This window comes from Taeniopygia guttata, chromosome 22 (assembly GCF_048771995.1).
Source record: "Taeniopygia guttata chromosome 22, bTaeGut7.mat, whole genome shotgun sequence".
Classification (NCBI taxonomy): Eukaryota; Metazoa; Chordata; class Aves; order Passeriformes; family Estrildidae; genus Taeniopygia; species Taeniopygia guttata.
This window is the reverse complement of record NC_133047.1, coordinates 3,802,990-3,817,741: the sequence shown is the minus strand read 5'-3', so window position 1 is coordinate 3,817,741 and position 14,752 is coordinate 3,802,990. Positions and strand designations below refer to the sequence as shown.

The 14,752-nt window shown below is 60.7% G+C and overlaps 2 protein-coding genes across 3 annotated transcripts in view; one reads left to right on the top strand and one right to left on the bottom strand.

Annotated features, from left to right (window-relative positions):
- SNRNP200 (small nuclear ribonucleoprotein U5 subunit 200) overlaps nt 1–8,211 on the top strand; it is a 29,665-nt gene extending 21,454 nt beyond the window's left edge. The window contains exons 32-45 of the mRNA XM_041720512.2: nt 41–232; nt 595–773; nt 1,218–1,369; nt 1,664–1,772; nt 2,129–2,237; nt 2,496–2,685; nt 3,081–3,245; nt 3,776–3,897; nt 4,370–4,513; nt 5,286–5,462; nt 5,915–6,075; nt 6,630–6,711; nt 6,839–6,931; nt 7,435–8,211. Coding sequence (XP_041576446.1) covers nt 41–232; nt 595–773; nt 1,218–1,369; nt 1,664–1,772; nt 2,129–2,237; nt 2,496–2,685; nt 3,081–3,245; nt 3,776–3,897; nt 4,370–4,513; nt 5,286–5,462; nt 5,915–6,075; nt 6,630–6,711; nt 6,839–6,931; nt 7,435–7,578 — 2,019 coding nt within the window. The 3' untranslated portion in view covers nt 7,579–8,211. The remainder of the gene's footprint in view (nt 1–40; nt 233–594; nt 774–1,217; nt 1,370–1,663; nt 1,773–2,128; nt 2,238–2,495; nt 2,686–3,080; nt 3,246–3,775; nt 3,898–4,369; nt 4,514–5,285; nt 5,463–5,914; nt 6,076–6,629; nt 6,712–6,838; nt 6,932–7,434) is intronic.
- A 145-nt stretch (nt 8,212–8,356) lies between these two features.
- On the bottom strand, nt 8,357–13,970 carry CIAO1 (cytosolic iron-sulfur assembly component 1). 2 transcript variants are annotated; one of them, XM_072917796.1, is made up of 7 exons: nt 13,706–13,970; nt 12,966–13,114; nt 12,240–12,351; nt 11,439–11,530; nt 10,661–10,865; nt 9,873–9,945; nt 8,357–9,543 (listed from the first exon to the last, which is right to left on the bottom strand). In XM_072917796.1, exons 1-7 carry the CDS (start codon nt 13,842–13,844, stop codon nt 9,300–9,302), a joined length of 1,014 nt encoding a protein of 337 aa, XP_072773897.1. In that variant the 5' UTR covers nt 13,845–13,970; the 3' UTR covers nt 8,357–9,299. The 2 variants fall into 2 exon arrangements, with proteins under 2 accessions (XP_072773897.1, XP_041576451.1); XM_041720517.2 differs by having other exon boundaries at nt 10,673–10,865.
- Nucleotides 13,971–14,752: the final 782 nt, after the last annotated feature.

Here is a 14,752-nt window from a genome sequence, read left to right as displayed (position 1 = left end):
CCACTCCTGATTCCATTCCCGATGCCGTTTTCCCCCACAGCCCGTGTTGGAGGTGATCTGCTCGCGCATGCGCTACATCTCGTCGCAGATCGAGCGGCCGATCCGCATCGTGGCGCTGAGCTCGTCGCTGTCCAACGCCAAGGACGTGGCGCACTGGCTGGGCTGCAGCGCCACCGCCACCTTCAACTTCCACCCCAACGTGCGCCCCGTGCCCCTGGAGCTGCACATCCAGGTAGGGATGGGAACGGCCACGATGCTTGGAAGAATTCCTTGGCATTGTTGGAAATCCTTGGCCATGATCCATTGGGATTGTTGGTCATTCTTGGCCATGATCCCTTGGGATTGTTTGTCATTCTTGGCTGATTAATTCTTGGCCATGATCCATTGGGATTGTTGGTAATTCTTGGCCACGATCCATTGGGATCATTTGGAATCCTTGGCCATGATCCCTTGGGATTGGGATTGAGATTGGCCATTGATCACCAATCCAAGGATCAACCATTACCGTGCCGGAATGAAACAGATTTTCCAGCATTTCCCACCAGTTTGGCGGGGAATCCTTTGGGATCCATCAGGATTTGGTGTTTTTGGCAGGGTTTCAACATCAGCCACACGCAGACGCGGCTGCTGTCCATGGCCAAGCCCGTCTACCATGCCGTGATGAAGCACTCGCCCAAAAAACCCGTCCTGGTCTTCGTCCCGTCCCGCAAGCAGACCCGGCTCACGGCCATCAACATCCTGACCACCTGCGCCTCCGACGTCCAGCGCCACAGGTGGCACCTGGGGACACCTGGGGCCACCACGGGATGGGCTGTGGGGCTGGAGAACGTCCAGGGATGGGGAATTCCTGAGGGAGATGGGAATGGGGACACCACGGGATGGGCTGTGGGGCTGGAGAACGTCCAGGGGTGGGTTATGAGGTTGGAGGTGGAGATGGGGAATTGCTGAGGGAGCTGAGGGGACATGGCCTGGAGAAGAGGGAGATTATGGGATAGGATGGGGTGGGACTGGGGCTGGGATCAGTGGGATTAAGGGGATGGGATCAATGGGATGGGATGGGATTGATGAGATGGGATTGGGGTGGGATGGGGATTGGGATAGGATGGGATTGATGAGATGATGGGATGGGATGGGATTGATGGGATGGGATGGGATTGATGGGACGGGTGATCCCCAAGGCCTTTCCCAAGCTGACCACGTCCCGGACACCCCGTCAGGTTCCTGCACTGCGCCGAGAAGGACCTGGTGCCGTACCTGGAGAAGCTGAGCGACCCCACGCTGAAGGAGACGCTGGTGAACGGCGTCGGGTACCTGCACGAGGGGCTGACGGCCATGGAGCGCCGCGTGGTGGAGCAGCTCTTCAGCTCCGGTGAGGGCACGGTGGCATCGGCATCGGGAGCGGGATGCGCTGGGATCGTGATCAGGATAGGGATTGGGATGGGGTTAGGATGATGGGATGGGGTGGAATATGATGGGATGTATTGAGATTGGGATTCGAGGCAATGGGGTGGCACTGGAAATGCTCTTCACAACCCAACCCAACCCACTCCACGCATCTTCCCCTCCCACCCCCACAAATTCCGGGATGTTCCCCCGCCCTGTCTCCGGGTGCCCGGAGCGCCGGGATCCCGTCCCCGCTGAGCCGGGTCCCTCCCGCCCGCAGGAGCCGTGCAGGTGATGGTGGCCTCGCGCAGCCTCTGCTGGGGCATGAACATCTCGGCACACCTGGTGATCATCATGGACACGCAGTACTACAACGGCAAGATCCACGCGTGAGCCCGGCCCTGGGATTGGAATTGGGATTGGGATGGGATGGGGTGGGATGGGATGGAATTGGGATAGATAGGATGGGGTGGGATGGGATTTGGATTGATTGGATGGGATGGGATTGGGATGGATGGGGTGGGACTGATGGGATGGGATGGAATCAAAGGAATCACAGGTATCAGTGCAATGGGATGGGATTGGGATTGGGGTTGGGGTTGGGATGGGATGGGGATCCCAGGTGGGACAGAATGGATGGGATTTGGATTGGGATGGGGTTTGGGGTTGGGGTTGGGGTTGGGGTTGGGGTTGGGGTTGGGATGGGGATCCTTCTGTGCCTGCTGCTGACACCGTGCCCGGGCAGGTACGTGGACTACCCCATCTACGACGTGCTGCAGATGGTCGGCCACGCCAACCGCCCGCTGCAGGACGATGAGGGGCGCTGCGTCATCATGTGCCAGGGCTCCAAGAAGGTGGGGCACCGATCCGGGGGCGCTCCTGGCATCTCGGCCGGGATTGGCCTCATGGAGGGTTGGGATGGGATCCATGGGATGGGATGAAAAGGATTGGGATGGGATGGGATGGATGAGATAACATCCAAATCCTCATTCAGGGTTGGGATCACCTCAAGGACAACCCAAACCCTCCCAGAGTGCTGCACTGGGCGATCCCACAGCATTTTTGGGATGAATTCTTGAATTCTTTCCCTTTTCCTGCCCGTCCCGCCTCAGGATTTCTTCAAGAAGTTCCTGTACGAGCCGCTGCCGGTGGAGTCACACCTGGACCACTGCATGCACGACCACTTCAACGCTGAGATTGTCACCAAGACCATCGAGAACAAACAGGACGCCGTGGACTACCTGACCTGGACCTTCCTGTACCGCAGGATGACCCAGAACCCCAACTACTACAACCTGCAAGGTGGGAATGGGATCAGTCCTTGGGAATTCCTGGGGTGGTAACGGTGCTGGAAATCCCATCCTCCCATTATCCCATTACTCCATCCCGTTATTCCATTATCCCATATTCTCATTATGCCTTTATCCCATCCCATTATCTCATCTCATTATCCCATTACTCCATTATCTTACCCCATCCCATTATCCCATCCCATCCCATTACCCCATCCCATTATCCCATGATGGCATGATCTCACGATCCCATCATTCTCATCCCATTATCCCATTGTCCCATCTCACCCCACCCCACCCCATCCATCCCAATGCCATGATGCCATGATCCCACCATTCCCATCCCACCATCCCACCATTCCCATGATCCCACCCTTCCCACCATGTCCCTGTTCCTGCCGGCAGGTGTGTCGCACCGTCACCTGTCGGATCACCTGTCGGAGCTGGTGGAGCAGACCCTCAGCGACCTGGAGCAGTCCAAGTGCATCAGCATCGAGGACGAGATGGACGTGGCGCCGCTCAACCTGGGCATGATCGCCGCCTACTACTACATCAACTACACCACCATAGGTGCCCCAAAAAATCCATGGGGTTGGGGGTTTCAACCAAAAATATCCATGGGTTTGGGGGTTATCCTCAAAAAAATCCATGGGGTTGGGGTTTTCAACCAAAAATATCCATGGGTTTGTGGGTTTCAACCAAAAAAACCTATTGATATGGGGGTTTCAAACAAAAAAATCCATGAGTTTGGGGGTTTAAACCAAAAAAATCCATAGGTTTTGGTGGTTTTCCCCCAAAAATTGCCATTTTGGAGTGTTGTCCCTAAGAAATCTATGGGTTTGGGGGTTTTCCTCAAAAAAATCGATGGGTTTGGGGGTTTTAACCTAAAAATCCATGGGGTTGGGGGTTTTCCCAAAAAATTCCCATTTTTGGGGTGTTGTCCCAAAAAATCCCTGGCTTTGTTCATTTTCCTTCCAGAAAATCCCTGGTTTTGGGTTTTCCCTCCAGAATTGCCAATTTTTTTTGTGTTTCACCCCAAAATTCCCTATCTTCATGTATTTTCTCCCTAAAATTCCCAATTTCTGTGTGTTTCCCCCCAGAACTGTTCAGCATGTCCCTCAACGCCAAGACCAAGGTGCGGGGGCTGCTGGAGATCATCTCCAACGCCGCCGAGTACGAGAACATCCCCATCCGGCACCACGAGGACAACCTGCTGCGCCAGGTCCGGGATCCCTGGGATCCATGGGATTCATGGGATGGGGTCAATGGGATCCATGGGATTCATGGGATCCATGGGATGGGGTCAATGGGATCCATGGGATCCATGGGATGGGATCAGTGGGATGGGGTCAATGGGGTAGGATCAAGGAGATCAATGGGGTGGGATCAATAGGATCAATGGGATGGATTTGGAATAGGATGGGTGGGATTGATGCGATGGGATCAATATGAATGATGGAATGGGATCAGTAGGATTGGGACTGGGATGGGGTGGGATGAGGATGGGATCCATGGCAATGATGGAATGGGATCTGTGGGATCAGGATTGGGATGTGATGGGATGAGCACTAACAGCCCCAACCCCGCGATTCCACAATCCCAAACCTCTCTCCCGGCTCCGCCCCCCAAAGCCATTTTTGGGGTCGAGCTCCGCCGTGGGGTTTGGGCCCTAAAGGGTTTCTCCTCCACTGCAGCTGTCCCAGAAGGTGCCCCACAAACTGACCAACCCCAAATTCAATGACCCCCACGTCAAGACCAACCTGCTGCTCCAGGCCCACCTGTCCCGGATGCAGCTGAGCGCGGAGCTGCAGTCGGACACCGAGGAGATCCTCAGCAAGGTGGGACCCCGACCCCACAACCCCCACCTGGCTCCATCCCCTGGGGGCAGTTCTGCCGGAATTCCAGCCCCTGGGTCAGTTCTCCTGGCATTGCCCCATGTGGTCACCGTTCCATGGGGTCAGTTCTGCAGAAACTGCTCCAGCCTGGGTCCATCCTGCGAGGTCCCCATCCCTGGCTGTCACTGACCATCCCTGACCACCACTGACCACCGCTGACCCTCACTGACCGCCGTGTCCGTGTGTCCAGGCCATCCGGCTGATCCACGCCTGCGTGGACGTGCTGTCCAGCAACATGGCTGTGTCCATGTCCCTGTCCTTGTCACTGACCACCACTGACCATCCCTGACAACCACTGACCATCACTGACCATTCCTGACCACCACTGACCATCCCTGACCACCACTGACCATCCCTGACCACTGCTGACCACCGTGTCCGTGTCACTGACCATCCCTGACCATTCCTGACCATCCCTGACCATTCCTGACCATCCCTGACCACCACTGACCATCCCTGAGCATTCCTGACCACCACTGACCATCCCTGACCATCCCTAACCACCACTGACCATCCCTGACCACTGCTGACCACCGTGTCCATGTCACTGACCATCCCTGACCACCACTGACCATCCCTGACCACTGCTGACCATCCCTGACCACTGCTGACCACCATGTCCGTGTCACTGACCATCCCTGACCATCCCTGACCATCCCTGACCACTGCTGACCACCAATGTCCATGTCACTGACCATCACGTCCGTGTCTCCAGGCCATCCGGCTGATCCAGGCCTGCGTGGACGTGCTGTCCAGCAACGGGTGGCTGAGCCCGGCGCTGGCCGCCATGGAGCTGGCCCAGATGGTCACTCAGGCCATGTGGTCCAAGGACTCGTACCTGAAGCAGCTGCCCCACTTCACCTCAGAGCACATCAAACGCTGCGCCGACAAGGTGCGGCCTGGGGACACCTTGGGGACATCTTGGGGACACTTTGGGAACACCTTGGGGACCTTGGGGACATCTTGGGGACACTTCGCGGTACTTTCGGGAATTTGGAGACACTTTGGGAACACCTTGGGGACCTTGGGGACACGCAGGGGACTCCCTGGGGACATCTTGGAGGCACCAAGGGGACACCTTGGGACCTATGGGACACTTTGGGGACATCTTTGGGACATGTTGGGGACATTTTGGGACCCATGGGACACTTGAGGGACACCTTGGAGACTCCTTGGGGACATCCTGGGAACACCAAGGGGACACCTTGGGGGCACCCTGGGACTCTTGAGACACTTTAGGGACACCTTGGGACCCACAGGACACTTCAGGGGCATCCTGGGGACTTTGGGGACACCCTGGGGACACCCTGGGGACACCCAGGGGACATCGTGGGGCAATTGCAGGGCGTGGAGAGCGTGTTCGACATCATGGAGATGGAGGACGAGGAGCGCACGGCGCTGCTGCAGCTGCCCGAGGCGCAGATCGCCGACGTGGCGCGCTTCTGCAACCGCTACCCCAACATCGAGCTGTCCTACGAGGTGGGGGACAGGGACAACATCCGCAGGTGAGCTGGGGTCACTGGGGTCACTGGGGTCATCGGGGTTGGGATTGGGGTCACTGGGGTAGGACTGGGGTCGTTGGGATCATGGAGATGGTTCTGCAACTGGTGCCCCAACATGGAGATGTCCTACAGGGTGGGGGACAGGGACAGCAACACCAGGTGAGACCAGAGTCATCGGTGTCATTGGGATCATTGGATGGGATCGGGATCAGGGTCAGGATCCCATTCCTGTCCCCCAGTGGTGGCCCCGTGATGGTGCTGGGATGGGATCAGGACAGGGTTTGGGATCAGGATGGGGTTTGGGGTTTGGGATGGGATCAGGACAAGGTTTGGGATGGGGTTTGGGGTTTGTGGTTTGGGGTTGCTGACCCCGTCCCTGTCCCCAGCGGTGGCCCCGTGGTGGTGCTGGGATGGGATCAGGACAGGGTTTGGGATCAGGATGGGGTTTGGGGTTTGGGATGGGATCAGGGCGAGATTTGGGATGGGGTTTGTGGTTTGGGATGGGATTTGGGGTTTGGGATGGGATTTGGGGTTGCTGACCCCGTCCCCGTCCCCAGCGGTGGCCCCGTGGTGGTGCTGGTGCAGCTGGAGCGTGAGGAGGAGGTCACCGGGCCGGTCATCGCCCCTCTGTTCCCACAGGTACCGCAATCCCATCCATCCCCTGTCCCCCGTGTCCTTGATGTCCCCAATGATGTCACCATGAGGTGGGTGGTGATGGGGTGGCACCGAGGTGGCAGTGTCCCTGATGTCCCCAATGTCCCCACAGAAACGCGAGGAAGGCTGGTGGGTGGTGATCGGGGACTCCAAGTCCAACAGCCTCATCTCCATCAAACGCCTGACGCTGCAGCAGAAGGCCAAGGTGACACCGGGGGACAACGGGGGTGGCACTGGGGTGGCACTGGGGTGACATTTGGTGACACTCTGGGGACCCTGGGGGGTGACATGGGACGGGTGACACAGCTGCTGACATGAAGTGGGGGTGGCACTGTGTGACACCGAGGTGCCACGGGCTGGGTGACACCAGAGTGACCCTGGGTGAAGCTGGGCTGGGTCACAGTGGGTGCCATTGGGTGACACTGAGGTGCCATGGGCTGGGTGACCTCAGATGACACCGGAGTGACCCCATGTGACACTGGGTGACCTCAGGTGTCCCCATGCCCAGGTGAAGGTGGGCTGGGTGACCCTGGGTGACCGTGCCGGTGTCCTGTGCCCAGGTGAAGCTGGGCTGGGTCACACCGGGTGCCATTGGGTGACACTGAGGTGCCATGTGCTGGGTGACCTCAGATGACACCGGAGTGATGCCAGGTGACCCCGTGTGACCCCGTGTGACCCCGTGTGACCGTGGCCTGTCCCTGTCCCCAGGTGAAGCTGGATTTCGTGGCGCCGGCGGCGGGCGCGCAGCACTACACGCTGTTCTTCATGAGCGACGCCTACATGGGCTGCGACCAGGAGTACAAGTTCAGCGTGGACGTCAAGGAGGCCGAGAGCGACTCCGACTCCGACTGAGCCCAGGTCCCAGGGAAACCCCAAACTGGCCCTCGGAATCCCAAATATCCCAGGGAAACCCCAAACTGGCCCTTGGAATTCCAAATATCCCAGGGAAACCCAAAACTGGCCCTTGGAATTCCAGAAATCCCAGGGAAACCTGAAACTGGCCCTCGGAATTCCAAATGTTCCAGGGAAACCTGAAACTGGCCCTCGGAATTCCAGAAATCCCAGGGAAACCCAAAACTGGCCCTCGGAATTCCAGAAATCCCAGGGAAACCTGAAACTGGCCCTCGGAATTCCAAATATTCCAGGGAAACCTGAAACTGGCCCTTGGAATTCCAAATATCCCAGGGAAACCCAAAAATCCCAGTAAAAACCCACCAAATCCCACAGAATCCCAAAATATTCCAGAGAAAACCCCAAAATCCCACAGATTCCCAGTAAAACCCCTTCAGAATCCCAAAATATGCCACCCGAATACTGTAAAATACCAGAAGAGCCCATAAAAATCCCTTAGGATCCCATTAGAATTCCATAAAATCCTACAAAATCCGAAAAAATCCCCCAGATCCTGCTCCCATTGGATTTTAGGGTTTGGATGTTTTGTACAGTTTTTTTTTAGGATGGAATAAACTTCGGGATGTGACTTGGCCTCGGTGCTGGATTCCAAATTCCTGAAACCCAAAATTCTTGGGATCCCAAATCCCCCAATCCCAAATTCCCAGATCCCGAACTCCTGGAGCCCAAACTTCAGGATCCCAAAATCCCAAATTCCACTGGATCCCAAATTCAGGGCTCCTGTGGGATCCCGGTGTTTATTGGCTGTGGGACCCCAAACCCGGCCCCACCCCGGTGATCCCGACCCCACAAACCCCACCGGGAACGGACCCCGGGCGCGGGAACGTTCCGGAGAACACGGGGAGGTTCTGGAGAACTTGGGATGGCTCTGGAGAAATTGGAAAGTTTCTGGAGGTTGTGGGGAGGTTCTGGAGAACGTTGGGGAATCCTGGAGGCCACAGGAGGTTCTGGAGGCCATGGGAGGTTCCTGGAGCTCCTAGAGGCCACAGGAAGCTTCACGAGAAGGAGGTTCCTGGAGGCTATGGAGAGGTTCTGGAGAGCTTTGAGTGATTCTGGAGCCCACAGGAGGTTCCTGGAGGACCTGGGGAGGTTCTGGAGGTCCTGGAGGCCATGGGGAAGTTCTGGAGTCCACAGGAGGTTCCTGAAGGCGATGGGGAGGTTCTGGAGAACATTGAGTGATCCTGGAGGCCACAGGAGGTTCAGGAGGTCCTGGAGGCCATGGGGAGGTTCTGGAGAACATTGAGTGATTCTGGAGCCCACAGGAGGTTCCTGAAGGCCACAGGAAGTTCAGGAGATCCTGGGGAGGTTCTGGAGGCCACAGGAGGTTCAGGAGATCCTGGAGGCCATGGGGAGGTTCTGGAGAACACTGGGCGATCCTGGAGCCCACAGGAGGTTCCTGAAGGCCACAGGAGGTTCTGGAGAACATTGGGCGATCCTGGAGCCCACAGGAGGTTCCTGAAGACCACAGGAAGTTCAGGAGATCCTGGGGAGGTTCTGGAGGCTACAGGAGGTTCAGGAGATCCTGGAGGCCATGGCAGGTTCTGGAGAACACTGAGTGATTCTGGAGTTCACAGGAGGTTCCTGAAGGCCACAGGAGGTTCTGGAGAACATTGGGCGATCCTGGAGCCCACAGGAGGTTCAGGAGGTCCCCGTGGTGTCCCTCAGAGGCCGTCGGGGCGCTGGTAGCGCCAGAAGGCGACGGTGCCGTCATCGCCGCAGGACGCCAGCAGCCCCGGCTCCCGCGGGTGCCAGGCCACGCCGTTGGCGTCCTGGGCGTGCGCCCGCGGCACCTGCGCCGCCAGGCAGAAGGTCACCGGCGACCCCGGGGACGCCGGGGCCACCTCCTCGAACACCCGCACCGCGTCGTCACCGCACGCCGTGGCCACCGCGCCCGTCAGGTGGCACCTGCGGGGACAGGACGGGTGGCACTTGGGGTACGGAGGGGACAGGTGGCACCTGGGCGGGGTCAGAGAGGTGACAGGTGGCACCTGGGGGAGCACGGACAGGGGACAGGGGGCACCTGGGTGGTCACAGGGAGGGAAAGGGGCAGGTGGCACCTGTGGGGCACAAGGGAGGGGACAAAGCCCTTGGAGGGGCCACCATCTGGAGGGCCACAGGGGTGCCACAAGGGGACAGGGCCCCAGGGAGGGGTCCCCGGTGTCCCCAGGGAAGTGTCTCCAATGCCCTCATACCCCATGATGTCCCCAGTGTCCCCAGATGTCCCCGGTGCTCACCAGGCCACGTCGTAGATGCTGCGCCCGTGGTACCCGGACAGGGTGCAGACACACTGCCAGCTGTGCTCCGAGCCTGGGGACATTGGGGACATCACTGGGGACATCACTGGGGACAATGGGGTGTCCACCCCCACAGGGTGCGGGTGTCACTGCAGGACACGAGTCCCTGTCCCCAATGTCCCCCCGTGTCCCCAATGTCCCCCGGCACGCTGCCACATGCACAGGGTGCGGTCATTGCTGCAGGACATGAGTCCCTGTCCCCAGTGTCCCCAATGTCCCCAATGTCCCCATGTCCCCAGTGTCCCCAACGTCCCCATGTCCCCAATGTCCCCCCAATGTCCCCAATGTCCCCAATGTCCCCATGTCCCCAGTGTCCCCCATGTCCCCCAATGTCCCCATGTCCCCATGTCCCCAGTGTCCCCAATGTCCCCAATGTCCCCAGTGTCCCCATGTTCCCAATGTCCCCAATGTCCCCATATCCCCAACGTCCCCAGTGTCCCCAGCGTCCCCAATGTCCCCAACGTCCCCATGTCCCCAATGTCCCCATATCCCCCATGTCCCCAATGTCTCCATATCCCCAACGTCCCCAATGTCCCCATATCCCCCATGTCCCCAATGTCTCCATATCCCCAACGTCCCCAATGTCCCCAGTGTCCCCAGTGTCCCCAATGTCCCCATGTCCCCAATGTCCCCAATGTCCCCGTGTCCCTCACCGTGTCCCCAATGTCCCCAATGTCCCCGTGTCCCTCACCGTGTCCCCAATGTCCCCATGTCCCCGTGTCCCCTACCGTGTCCCTCACCGTGTCCCTGGGCGCGCTGCCACACGCGCAGGGTGCGGTCATCGCTGCAGGACACCAGGCGCTGGCCGGAGCGCTCCCAGGCCACTGCCCACACGGTGGACGTGTGTCCCTCCAGGGTGGCACAGCACACCCAGTCGTCCTCGTCCTCGCGGTACAGCCGCACCGTGTCATCGTAGCTGGCGCTGGCCAGCAGCTGGGGACACGTTGGGGACATTGGGGACATCACTGGGACACTGGGGGATTGGGGACACTGGGGACAGCAATGGGACACTGGGGGGATTGGGGACATTGGGGACATCACTGGGACACTGGGGGGATTGGGGACACTGGGGACAGGAATGGGACCCTGGCAGGGTTTGGGCATCTCTGGGGGGTTCCTGTGGGAGTTTGGGGTGTCCCAGGGCCCTTCCAGGTGTGTCCCCATGTCCCCCCAAGTGTCCTCAGGTGTGTCCCCATGTCCCCCCAGGTGTCCCCAGATGTGTCCCCATGTCCCCCCAGGTGTCCCAGGTGTCCCCAGGTGTGTCCCCATGTCCCCCCAGGTGTCCCAGGTGTGTCCCCATGACCCCCAGGTGTCCCAGGTGTGTCCCCATGTCCCCCCAGGTGTCCCAGGTGTGTCCCCAGGTGTGTCCCCATGTCCCCCCATGTCCCCCCAGGTGTCCCAGGTGTCCCCAGGTGTGTCCCCATGTCCCCCCAGGTGTCCCCAGGTGTGTCCCCATGTCCCCCCGGGTGTCCCCAGATGTGTCCCCATGTCCCCCCATGTCCCCACCTCCTGGCTGGGGTGCCACACCACGTGTTTGACATCCTGGCTGTGGGCGCTGAGCACGCTGACACACTCGAACTCCTGCTCCTCCTCGTCCACTGCGGGGAGAGCGGGCAGTGGTCAGTGTGGGCAGTGTGGGCAGTGTGGTCAGTATGGTCAGTGTGGTCAGTGTGGTCAGTGTGGTCAGCGGTCAGTGTCAGTGTGGGGTCAGTGTGGTCAGTGGTCGTGTCAGTGTGGGGTCAGTGTGGTTAGCGTGGTCAGTGGTCAGCGGTCACTCTGGTCACTCTGGTCAGCGGTCAGTGTGGTCACTCTGGTCAGCGGTCAGTGTGGTCAGCGGTCACTCTGGTCACTGTGGTCACTCTGGTCAGTGGTCACTCTGGTCAGTGTGGTCACTGTGGTCAGTGTGGTCAGCAGTCACTCTGGTCAGTGTGGTCTCTCTGGTCAGTGGTCACTCTGGTCACTCTGGTCAGTGTGGTCACTGGTCAGTGGTCACTCTGGTCAGTGGTCACTGGTCAGTGGTCACTCTGGTCAGTGGTCACTCTGGTCAGCGGTCAGTGTGGTCAGTGTGGTCACTCTGGTCAGTGTGGTCCCTCTGGTCAGTGGTCACTCTGGTCAGTGTGGTCACTGGTCAGTGGTCACTCTGGTCAGCGGTCACTCTGGTCACTGTGGTCAGTGTAGTCAGTGGTCACTGTGGTCACTCTGGTCACTGTGGTCAGCGGTCACTGGTCAGTGGTCACTCTGGTCACTGAGGTCAGTGGTCACTCTGGTCATTGGTCACTCTGGTCACTGTGGCCAGCGGTCACTCACCCTCCCAGACCCAGACGCTCTTGTCGCGGCTGCAGGTGGCCAGCAGTGCCCCCGAGGGTGCCCAGGCCACCGACTTCACCTCGTTCTCGTGTCCCTCCAGCGAGGCCACCACCTGTGGGGACAGGGACAGCGCTGGCACGGGGGCACGGGGGGCACGGGGGGCACGGGGGGTTTGGGGGGGATTTGGGGGGGATTTGGGGGGTCTGAGGGGGTGGGAAAGGGTTTGGGGCGGATTTTGGGGGTCTGGAATAAATTGGGGGGGTCTGGAGGGGATTTTGGGGAAACTGGGGGGGTTTGGGGGGCTGGGGAAGGATTTGGGGGGTCTGGGGGAGCACACAGGTGACACTGTAGGGGTGACACAGGTGACACTGAGGTGACACTGTAGGGGTAACATGGGGGTGACACAGGTGACTGTAGGGGTGACGTGGGTGACACAGGGGTGACACAGGTGACATGGAGGTGACACAGATCACAGAGGTAACACACAGGTGACACGGGGTGACACAGGTGACACTGTAGGGGTGACACAGGTGACACAGGTGACACTGAGGTGACACAGGTGACACTGTAGGGATGACACAGGTGACACAGGGGTGACACAGGTGACACTGTAGGGGTGACGTGGGTGACAGAGGTGACACGGGGGTGACACAGGTGAACTGAGGTGACACAGGGGTGACACAGGTGACACAGGTGACACTGAGGTGACCCAGGTGACAGCGGCACCTCGAAGCCGTGCTCGTGCCGCCGCCAGACGCAGGTGGTGCCATCGAAGCTGGCCGAGGCCAGGAAGTGCCCGCAGGGCGACCATGCCACCCTGCGCACCGTGCGCTGGTGCCCGTCCGCCAGCACCGCCCGGCACGCCCAGCCCGAGCCTGGCACAGAGGGGACAGAGGGGACACTGGGGACACTGAGGGGACACAGTGGGGACAAGGCTGTCCCCGTGTCCAGCCCGGTCCCCTCGCGTGGTCCCGGTTTCCCCACACCCGTTCCCGTTCCCGCTCACCCTCACGGTGCCATTCCCGGTCCTGATTCCCGTTCCCATTCCCAGTTCCCATTCCCTGTTCCCATCCCCGGTTCCTGTTCCCATTCCCAGTCCCGGTTCCCATTCCCGTTCCCCATCCCCGTTCCCCGCTCACCCTCCCGTCCCCAGACGCGCACGGTCCGGTCCCATTCCCGTTCCCATTCCCTGTTCCCATTCCCGGTCCCATTCCCGTTCCCATTCCCATTCCCGGTTCCCGTTCCCATTCCCTGTTCCCGTTCCCATTCCCGTTCCCGTTCCCCGCTCACCCTCCCGTCCCCACACCCGCACGGTCCGGTCCCATTCCCGTTCCCATTCCCGTTCCCGTTCCCGTTCCCGTTCCCCGCTCACCCTCCCGTCCCCACACCCGCACGGTCCGGTCCCATTCCCGTTCCCATTCCCGTTCCCATTCCCATTCCCGGTCCCGTTCCCGTTCCCCGCTCACCCTCCCGTCCCCACACCCGCACGGTCCGGTCCCCGCCGCAGGACGCCAGCAGGGCCCCGCTGGGGCTCCAGGCCAGGGCCCAGCAGCGGGACTCGGGGTGCGCCGAGATGCGGCACAGCAGCGACAGCGCCTCGGGCATGGCGGCGGCGGCACCGGAACCGGGAACAGCACCGGAACCGGAACCGACAGCGGAGCGGAACCGGAAGCGGAGCAGACGCGGAAGCGGAAGCGCGGCCGGGCGGGGCCGGCAGGAGGGCCCAGAGCCGCCACCGGGGCCCGGCGGGGTCGGGATCGGAACCGGCACCGGAACCAGGACCGGCACCGGCTGACCCGGGATCGGCACCGGCACCGGGGCCGCTGTCGCGGCGTCCGGGCCGGGATCAGCGCGTTCGGAGCGAGCGGGATCGGTGTCGGGACGCCGGGGCCGGGATCGGTGTCGGGACACCGGGGCCGGGATCGGTGTCGGGACACCGGGGCCGGGATCGGTGTCGGGACACCGGGGCCGGGATCGGTGTCGGGACACCGGGGCCGGGATCGGGAGCTGCTGCCAGTGAAGCCGGGCGGGTGTCGGGGGTCCCAGAGCCGGTACCGTGATCTCAGAGCCGGGACCGGTTATCCCCAGGGGGTGTCGGGGGGCCCGGAACCGGTACCGGCTATCCCGGGGCGGGTGTTGGGGGGCCCGGAACCGGTACCGGCTATCCCGGGACGGGAGTTGGGGGGCCCAGAGCAGGTGCTAGTGAGCCGGAACCGGTCCCGGTAACCCAGGGGTGGTCCTGGTGACCCGGGGCCGGTGTCTGTAACCCCGGTGCCGGTGACCCAGAGCCAGTATCCATAACCCCGGTGCCGTTCCCGGTGCCAGTCCCGGTCCTGGTGCCGATCCCAGTTCCACTCTGAGTTCCATTCCCGGTGCCGGTGATCCAGAGCCAGCGTCCGTAATCCCGCTCCTGGTGCCGGTCCCACTCCCGGTGCTGGTTCTGCTCCCGGTGACCCGGACCCAGTGTCCATAACCCTGGTTCCACTCCTGGTTCCGCTCCTGCCCCCGGTCCC